This window comes from Ahaetulla prasina, chromosome 1, assembly GCF_028640845.1.
Source record: "Ahaetulla prasina isolate Xishuangbanna chromosome 1, ASM2864084v1, whole genome shotgun sequence".
NCBI lineage: Eukaryota > Metazoa > Chordata > Lepidosauria > Squamata > Colubridae > Ahaetulla > Ahaetulla prasina.
In genome coordinates this window covers 182,427,625-182,437,958 of record NC_080539.1, presented here as the reverse complement: position 1 = coordinate 182,437,958, position 10,334 = coordinate 182,427,625, and the positions used below count along the sequence as shown (strand labels likewise).

At 40.1% G+C, this 10,334-nt stretch overlaps 1 protein-coding gene across 1 annotated transcript in view; it reads left to right on the top strand.

Annotated features, from left to right (window-relative positions):
- SUCLA2 (succinate-CoA ligase ADP-forming subunit beta) overlaps positions 1–7,470 on the top strand; it is a 33,307-nt gene extending 25,837 nt beyond the window's left edge. The window contains exons 6-11 of the mRNA XM_058184073.1: positions 800–938; positions 2,513–2,674; positions 2,788–2,930; positions 3,692–3,812; positions 5,045–5,133; positions 6,688–7,470. Of these exons, the coding sequence (XP_058040056.1) occupies positions 800–938; positions 2,513–2,674; positions 2,788–2,930; positions 3,692–3,812; positions 5,045–5,133; positions 6,688–6,762 (729 nt within the window). The 3' untranslated portion in view covers positions 6,763–7,470. The remainder of the gene's footprint in view (positions 1–799; positions 939–2,512; positions 2,675–2,787; positions 2,931–3,691; positions 3,813–5,044; positions 5,134–6,687) is intronic.
- Positions 7,471–10,334: the final 2,864 nt, after the last annotated feature.

Below are 10,334 nucleotides of genomic sequence, written 5' to 3'. Positions count from 1 at the left end.
CAAGCTCTCAATATATTTTTAATGGAAGATGTGCATGCATTCTAGAACTTTTTAAAAATTCATAAAAATTAAAATTTAAAAATAATTGAATTAGAAACAAAAACAAAGATTTTAGTTTATCTTTGTTTGGCTTGGTAGTTACACAATGCTTAATTAAAACTCTACTACAAATGGATTTCTATTTGTTTTCCCAAGAGGAATGACTGGATGTCATTTTTTTTTTTTTACATTTATATCCCGCCCTTCTCCGAAGACTCAGGGCGGCTTGCAGTGTATAAGGCAATAGTCTCATTCTATTTGTATATTTTTTACAAAGTCAACTTATTGCCCCCCCAACAATCTGGGTCCTCATTTTACCTACCTTATAAAGGATGGAAGGCTGAGTCAACCTTGGGCCGGGCTTGAACCTGCAGTAATTGCAGGCTCTGTGTTCTAATAACAGGCTTCTTTACCAGCCTGAGCAGGCTTCTTTACCAGCCTGAGGCTTCTTTACCAGCCTGAGCTATCCCGGCCCAAGGTTGTTTTCCCAAGAGGAATGACTGAGGATCACTGCACAAATTTACAGAAGGAAGGGCTTCATGCTTTACATCTGAATGTATTGCTTTCATTTTTCCAAAATTTTTCAAATGTAACAGGAATTTTGGCAATATGGTTTATCTGTGAGGAGAGCAGAAAGTACCTCACTACAGATAACACTTATTGTTGAGTGTCCCAGATATATGCTATGAATATTTATTTGTAATATAAAATAATACAGAAATTGGTTTCTTACTGTCTTCCTTTTTTATTTTCTTTCTAGCTAGCCCAGAAAATGGGATTTCCTACTAATTTAGTAGATGAAGCTGCTGAAAATATGATTAAGATATACAACCTTTTCATTAAATTTGATGCCACTATGGTAGAAATAAATCCAATGGTTGAAGATTCAACAGGGATTGGTAAAGTACTTTCTCATGGACTTCTTTAGCATGGTGACATATAAAAATCTTAAGTTTCAGTATCCAAATTCTATTCTTTTCACTAAGAAGGAAATTATGAACAATAAAACTTCTCAATCGTCACAATGGTACTCTTGTAAAATGCTATATATTATTAGTATTCTAGAATGTGTTGGGATCATTTTACTGCAGCTGCGGTTAAATGTAAGGATGGCTTAGCAGTATATATGTCTCAATCTATGGTTTCTTCAGCAAACTATGCCACATTTTTTAAAAATGTTCATCATAAGCATGGAATCTTTAAAAGCAAATTATGTCAAATTAATGCTGCCTCCTCTTTTTTGTACATCATAGGAGTCTTATGTTAGAATATATTTTGATTTTGGCAAAATTGTTATAATTTTTAACGAATTAGTAAAATATAGAGAAGGTTGTACTATTTTATGGAGATATTTATCTGTCGTAATTGTTTGATTGTATTTGCACTGAATGCTGCTCCTCAGTGACTCTGATCTATTTGGAAGAAGTGATAAATGAGATGCAATGTAGTGTTTATTAACTTTATATCAATTTTGGATAAAGAAACAGAGAAGATGCAGCACAATAAGGATGGGTGCATGCATAAAATGCAGAAAGATTCTAGAATTTTAAACCAAATCTAAATAAAGATCAGTTTCGTATTAGCATTATACAGCAGCTAAACTGGCAAGATGCATGGTGTCCAATTCACAAGGAATAATGGTCACTTTATCACTTTTTTCTACTTTGATCAGAACTCACCTGGAATTCTGTATTCAGTTTTAAGCACTGCAGTTTAAGAAGGATGTTAACAAATTCTCTGGAATGTACCCAGAGAAGGGTGGTGATGTTGATGATGTGCTTGGAAACCAAATACTATAAGGAAAGTTTGAAGGAGTTGGTACGTTTAGTCTGGAGAAAGGTCAATGAAGAGGTGACATGACAGCCATCTTCAAATACTGAAAGCTGTCACAGATGAAGGAACCAATTTCTTGGCTCCAAATAGTGGGTCTAGAGCCAGTGGGTTTAGTCAATCCCCCCCAAAAGGGAAGAATTTAGATAAAACTCCTCTTATAATTGGTAAGCATCTGAACGACAAAAGTTGCTGATTCACAATAATCCATCGCCTTATTCCATGTTTATTAAAATGATAATGAGTTTAATGTCCTCTAGAGGTGCCCTGGTTCCACACTCTCATCACTGGACTAAACCTTAGGAGAATAACCTGATACAGGCAGGGTCTCAGAGTATTATGGGATAGAAAAAGAGGAGGGTGGCTGGAATCTTGACACAACCTCACCCAGTATTTTTTTTAATAAAAGGTTAAAAATAAACAAAAATTCAGAACAAGTATCTGCAATGTAGAAGGTAGACATGTTACACTGACTTATATTAGATCACAAAGAATGCAGTTATCTGTCATTTTGCAGAACTGCATTTAGTGAGGGGAAAAGGGTAGTGTGACATCACACCTAACTTCCAGAACCTATTTTTCTAGGAGCGAAGTTTAAGGTTTAGTGCTAAGGGGTCTAAACACAATTTATTTGTCTTCCAAGTGATGTGTATGGACGCAAAGATAAATTTTGATAGCAATTCGGCTTATCGTCAGCAGAAAATCTTCGACCTGCAGGACTGGACCCAGGAAGATGAGAGAGACAGGGATGCAGCAAAGGCAGATCTCAATTACATAGGATTAGATGGAAGCATTGGATGCCTGGGTATGTTTTGCTCATCCAACGTAGGAAGCTCAAAATGGGTTATCTGGGTCATAGTGATTCTTTTTTATCCTCACCCTTTATCTTTCTCTCTGCCCACCCCACGTTCACTCTAGTGAACGGAGCTGGTCTGGCAATGGCTACAATGGATATAATTAAACTTCATGGAGGCACTCCAGCAAATTTTCTTGATGTCGGAGGTGGTGCTACAGTGCAACAAGTAACTGAGGCCTTTAAGCTTATAACTTCAGATAAAAAGGTATGAACAAAATCTTTGATTTATTTCAAAAACAGGCCTTCGCTGTTTCCAGGGCGGCCCCATGGACCAGATTTAAGCACCCCGCAGGCTGGATCTGGCCCCCGGCCTTGAGTTTGTCACTCCTGATCTAAAAATCTACCTATACTATTGATTTGCCACCTATGCCAGAGCTCGCTATTTTAAATTGAAAATGTGTCACTAATATTTACAAACTTCCAGTCTAAGAGCAGTGAAAAAGCAGTAATAAAGTACCAACTTATTTTTGCAAGAAGTACCGTATATGGAGCTAGTCTGGGTCCTACTTGAGCTTTCCTGGATTAATAATTGCTTGCTAGGTCTTTGAATTTTTAAAAAAATTGTTTAAGTAAGCATGCCTGTCTAAATGTGAATATGGAATTAGCATTTCATGTGTAATTGTAACGTTTACTCTCTGTCAGAATAAAAGACTTGCAAAAGACCTCCTCCCCAATTTCTTTGAGTCTGGATAGCCACCTTCTTTTAAGGAGGAGGAATCCAAATAAATAGTAACTTTAAAAAAGGAGCAACTTGAATCTTTTAAATCTATTCCATTATGTAGAAATAAAATCATTCCTGCCAGGGTGAATGATAGATGTATGAATATTCTACAGACAGTTATTTAGTTGTTTATGGTCCAAAAATTGATTAAAACAAATTGTTTTCATATAAATTGGAAAAGCTTAAAGAATATCTACTTTTAATAGTCTTCAACTTATGATGACATGTATTACTTATTTACATAGGTTCAGGCTATTCTAGTAAATATTTTTGGTGGCATTATGCGATGTGATGTGATTGCCCAAGGCATAATTATGGCAGTAAAAGATTTGGATCTAAAAATACCTATTGTTGTACGGTTACAAGGTAAGCATTCCAAATATAGCTGAATCCAAAACTGTGTGAGTGACCTCTTTGCTTTTTTCATCCATCCATTGACAATAAAAAAAAATTTAATACCTATTTAAATAATAACATTCATATGTTAAAAAGCTATGTGGACCTGGAGGAATTGCCTTAGCTCTCTACCACATGCAGTATTGCACTCCGTTACTCACCCACTCCCAATAACCTTGCTTTGTAAAGAGCAGTTACCAAGTGAGATCTGGTTATGCTTACAAGCAGTTTTTCTCAGATAACTTAAATTTAATATATGTCTCTTGGGGGGATGGGCACACTTAGTTATAGTATTGAACTAAGAACAATTGAAAATTCTGTTCTGTTGGGAATTCTCTACTGTTCGTGTTTGAGACTTTTTCTGCTTATAGACAGGTAGAAGCTTTGTGCTCAAACTGTTGGTTATTGGCCCATACCTAAAAACTAGGCTGGAATGATAATAAAGCAGTTTAATTCCAAAACGCATCCTTGACAGAGGTTTGACATTAAAGTCAACCCCTAGAGCCTTAGAGGCTGTCGTGTCCCACTCCTCCGCTGACGGCCGGGTCAGGGAAATCCGAATCAGGTGTGCCTCTGCAGCTCTGCCAAAGTCCTAGCAAAGTCCTCAGGGCAGGCAGGAGACCAGAAAGTGACTTCAGCAAGATATGTTTAGACTTTGCCTAACTCAGAGACTGCCAGAAAGCAGATCCTTTATATAGGCCATGGGGTGTGGCTCCATGACTCAGCACTTATCCAGGCCTGCCCCTCCCTTCCTTCTGTTGCCTCCGCCTATCAAGTCTTCTGACGCGAGGGTCACTCCAATCGGCAGCTGTTGGTAATTGACCTTCCTCAGGCTCACATGCTGTGGAGGAGGGGGAGGGGTCTAGTTGCTCCGTTTGCCTGGGCATGGAGCCAGAGCTGGGGGCTGGAGATACTTGCTCTTCTTCAGCCTGTCTGGGCATGGAGCCAGGGCTGGGGCCGGGAGATGCCCCCTCCTCAGCCTGTCTGGGCATGGAGCCAGGGCTGGGGCCGGGAGGCATGCTAGGACATTCTTCAGCGTTCGGAAGCAGATAAACAGACCCCGGCTGTGGTGGTGAGATCGGACGAGACACAAAAGAGGCGTATAAATCATGGGAAAAATCAGTGGGAAGGAAGAATGTTGTACATTATTGAAATTGAGAGAAGTAATATTGTAATCCTGAAACAACCATATAATTGTGCAGGTACACGAGTTGACGATGCCAAAGCTTTAATAACAGACAGTGGTCTGAAAATACTTGCTTGTGATGACTTGGATGAAGCTGCTAAAATGGTGAGTGAAAAATTTTTCATAAACTTTTGCCACTGATCCTTAACCACAAAGGTACTCTCAACAATTGCTACATACCGTATTTTTCGGAGTATAAGGCACAGTTTACTTTTTGGGGAGGGAAACAGGGGGAGGGAAATCAGGTATTCATCTGGCTAGTGTCCTTACTCTGGTCAGCTTCAGCACATTAGTTTGCTGGGTTTTATCCCCTGCTTGGGGATAAAAAACAGGTTCTAAAGCACAACTGATCTTTGGAGAGGGAAGCAATGAAAAAAGCAGGCAAACCACGGAGAGTGCTTCATGCGCTAGTGCCTCGTTAGGGCTGAAAAAAAACTTCACAGCTGAGAGTTGAAGGAGCAGGCAAAGCACTGAAGATCGCTTCACTGAAAAAAAGCTTCTAAAGTACAGCTGAGAGTCGGAGAGAACAGGCAAAGCACAGAGAGCGCCTCATTAGGGCTGAAAAAAAGCTTCTAAAGTACAGCTGAGAGTCGGAGAGAGCAGGCAAAGCACAGAGAGCGCCTCATTAGGGCTGAAAAAAAGCTTCAAAAAAGCTACATTCGGGGTATAAGATGCACCCAAATTTTCAGCCTCTTTTAGGAGGGAAAAAAGTGTGTCTTATACTCCGAAAAATATGGTAGTTTGTTAATAGGGCCATGTATAGGGACAAAATTTCATATACTTAAGAAATTCAGAGTGTTGTAGAATTTGTATAAATGTATTCAAGCTTAGTTTGCATATATTTACTACTTAATCTTCTCAATTGTTTAAAGTTCACTATATTAATTCTCTGTTGCTGGAGCATCACTCTAGGATTTCAGTGCCCTGATGACCTGTCACCAGTTACAGATTAAGCATCAAAATCTTTAGTGGGTTTTTTTTTTGTGTGTGTGGGTGTAGATCAGAAAGCCAACCACAGAATCATAACTTTCAAGAATGATTTATGTGGAACTTAAAATATCTGAAGAGTAAAATCAGTTTTGATAAGACTGAAATGATAAGATTAAGAAATGATATGGACAGAGAGGAAGAACAGATGGATTTGATGTTGAAACTGGCATCTCTGATTATAAGAAATATAACTTGAACTTAGATACAGATCCCATGACTATATACACATTTCAGAAAACCACAAGGAAGCCACTGATCAAAGATGGTCATATTGGCTTAACCTGTCCAGATTTGCCAATCTCTTTGATGCAGTTACTTTACTGAATCTGTTTAAGTACTTACCTAAAAGTGAAGGTTTAAGGCTATCTTTCAGCTTGGCAATACTTGAGCTTGATTGAAAAGTGGGCTTAGGACTTCAACTCCCAGAGTCCCTCAGCCAGCAAAGCTGGCTGAGGAACTCTGGGAGTTGAAGTCCACAAGTCTTAAAGGGACCAAGTTTGGACACCCCTGGTTTAAGGCTATCTTTCAGCTTGGCAATACTTGAGCTTGATTGAAAAGTGGGCTTACAGCTAATAAAGGCTCACTAATATTGCATGTAGGATAAAGTACATATTGCCTCAAGTTTTTCTGAGGAGATTATCTCATAGTAATTTCTGTTTTGTCTTCCAGGTTGTGAAGCTTTCTGAAATTGTGACCCTAGCAAAACAAGCCCAAGTAGATGTTAAATTTCAGTTGCCAATTTAGTCCAGTATGTAGTTAATATCCTAATCCTTCATCATGTTTTTTTTTTCTCTGAAATGCTTTTCTTCTCCCCTTTCCAACTTTTATGTGTGTCTGCATTTGATGTGTAGTAGTGTTAATGTCCACATATAGGTTTCACTTTTCTATGAATAGAATGTTTATTGTAAAAGAATGGTTTGATGCTGATTACTTAAGTTGCAGATCTTAGTTCCTTAAATTTCCAAATGCAAACTGAGCAGTTCTTAATATATCTGTTGTAAACAAAAAATACAGATTTGTTTTTTCCAAATATAAGTTTGATGTGAATAGAATTTTCCCTTTGCCTTTCTGATAATTAACCAGGTGATAAGACTGTTGAGAGTAGATATGAGCAGTTACAATTGCACCATTCAACAGCAATTCAGGAAGCACAAAAATATTAAAATATTATGATTGGCAAATAGTGGTAATGCATTGAAGATATTTATATTCTGCAGTACACTGAATAAATGGAGCATTTCACTTAACTAGTTATGGACAGTATATGTCTCCAGTTATTGTTTTCTAAAGCAACTACTCTATGAAAACAGTAACTTAACCACTACAGCAAATACTGTAACATTTAATTTTTAATTTCTGGTACCATGGAGTTTTCTGTTTGTAAACAAATAAATTTATTTATCTTAGTGCTAAGCAGACATGATATAAAGTAATAAAGTTTTTAAAAGCTCAGCATTGTTCTTAGTCTTATTTTTCAGCATCCTTTCATTTAAACATTGCAATGAAATTTGCAAGCAGATAATTTATCCAAATTATCTGGGATTAGAGCCTCAGTTCTCTGGGCCTATTTTCAGTTGACTTTGAATGCAACAGACAGTTTTACTTTGGACTTCACCCCAAATAATAAAGTCCTTTGTTTGCAAAAGCAGCACAGACAATTGATGTAATTAATGATACTTGTGTAAGTCTCTTAAGTTTTACATCACTTCTATCAATATATGTTATCTTTTATGAAAAAGATATAAACATGTAATGATATCAATCATAACCCTTTAAAGAACAGCTGTGTTTTCTACAGCACTCAATATATTAACAGATTAACAGAGTTGGAAGGGACATCGTAGGTCATCTAGTCTAACACACACACCTCACCCCAGCAGAAGACCCTACACCAGTGATGGCTAATCTTTTTGCCATCACATGCCAGGAATGGGGGGGGGTTGTGTGTGCGTGGGCCCACACGCATAATTCTATGCGTCCCGCACATGTGCGCACGACACCACCATCACCACCTGCTCCTGGCACGCGATGGCCCGGTAGGCCCATTTTTTTCTCTCACCCAGACTCTCTTTAGGAGTCTGGGGAGGGAGAAAACGGCCTTTCCCACCACCACCCCTGAAGGCCAAAAACAGCCCGTTTGCCAACTTCTGGTCTTACTCTTAACACCTGAACAACAGGTGTGGGATGATGGAGATTGCACTCAAGGATCCGAAGCTGCCCTTTCCTGTTTGACATACAATTTTCCCAATACACATAGCGGATCAGCATCTTATTCACCAAGAATGGGCAGGCAGTGATGGTGATCACTCTAATTTATGTATCAAATAATGTACCTTAACTGCATAATGAGTAGGAGTTTGTCCAATCATAACCTGTGGGTAGCTGAGCACCCTTATCAGCCTCTCATCACATACACGTAAAAGGGCTAGTAGGCAAGGCACACCGTCCTATCAACATCAGTAAGCTACTGGTTACAATTCTCACTCACCCACATAGCTAGAGGCTATGCTTTCGTGGTGTGGAGACAATAACTTGGTTCTTAACACCAATAAGACCAAGGAGCTTATAGTCAGTGGTGGGATTCAAATAATTTAACAACAGGTTCTGTGGGCGTGGCTAGGTGGTCATGGGACTGGGTGGGCATGGCCAACTCGACATCATTCCTTTGCCCTAATTGCTGTTTTAAGTATAAAAAAAGATATACCAAAAGGTAGTTTATTTTATTATTTAATACTTAAATAAGAATAAGGGGTACACAAAATTAGATTCTGTTACAAGAGTTTTACAATGTTTCAGTTTGGACTTGATTGTTATTGTAAGTTGGAGACTAACTGTACATGTGAGACAGCGACTTTCCAAAAAACGGTGGGCATGATCCTAGTTCCCCCTACGAGAATTCCCCCATTCAGACCTTTTGCAATCCCCCAAAGGATCAAAGGAATCAAAGGAAACCAGATTCCATATAGTTCTGAACCCCTAGGGCCGAGTTAGCAAACCTATGGTACGCATAGCCATATCAGTGGCCACGCAAGCTCAGCTCTGACTTTTGGGCCCACCAGAAGTAGGGAAACAGGTTGTTTACTGCCTCTGGAGGACCTTGCGGGTGGGGGGGAAGGCCCCTTTTTCTCTCTTCCCCAGCCTCCAGAACCTTTCTAGGAGTCTGGGGAGGGCGAAAAGGGCCTTCCCACACACACACACACCGGAAGCCCTCCAGAGGCCAGAAATGGGCCGTTTGCCAACTTCCAGTGGGACCAGAAGTTGGCAAACAGGCTGATTTCTGGAGAGCAAAAAACGGGCCTTCCATTCCCACTGGAAGTTGACAAATGGACCATTTTCGGCCTCCAGGGTAGGTGGGTGGGGAAGACTGTTTTTGCCCTCCCCAGGCTCCTAGAAACGCTCTGGGGGCTGAGGACAGCAAAAAACGGGCCTACCATGCCATCACGTGCCGGGAGCAGGGGGATCACGCACTCATGCGCATGGGCAAGGGCGCATAGAATTATGGGTGTGGGCACATCTGCATGCGCCCCACCCACCCCGCTCCTGGCATGTGATGGGAAGAAGGTTAGCCATCACTGTCCTAAGGCAAACCAAATACAAGTGGTCCTCGCTTAATGGCCGGTTGCTTAGCAAATGTTCTAATTTACGACTGACCTCCCCAGAGGTACTTGACCTGTTTTGACAGCCATGCATGCGCACACACACATATTTATGACCAGTTACAACATCCCACACAGTCATGTGACTAAGGTTTTCTATGTTTTTTGCCAGTTTCCAACAATTCCTTCTGGTTTCCAGTTAAAAATGCCCACTGGGGAAAATGGACTTGTTTAACAACCACGCTTAATGAACACAAGGTTCACTTAACAACCATGGTGTTTGCCTAACCGCTGTGAATTCTCCATGCCTAGCTGAGAAATTGTGGGAATTGAAGCCCATCCATTTTCAAGTTGCCACGGTTAAAAATCACTGGATAGACTCTGGTTATTATTAATGTGAGGTTGGGTCTTGCAGTCTTTCAAATCAAGGTGTACTACAAGAGAAGGCGGGACTATCCTACCCTGGGGTCCCCAGGTTCCTATCTTGTCCTGATGCTGCTTAGCATCTGCACAGAGATGCTAGTGAAAGTCACTGGTGTCCTTCAACTCCCTAAGCTAATTCAGATAAAAATATTTTTTCACTATTCAGATTAACAGTTGGAAGGGACCTTGTAGGTCATCTAGCCCAACCCCCCTCCCAAGCAGGATACCCTACACCATTTCTGGCAGATGGCAGTCCAGTTTCTCCTTGAAAGCTTCCATTGATGAAGCTCCCACCAC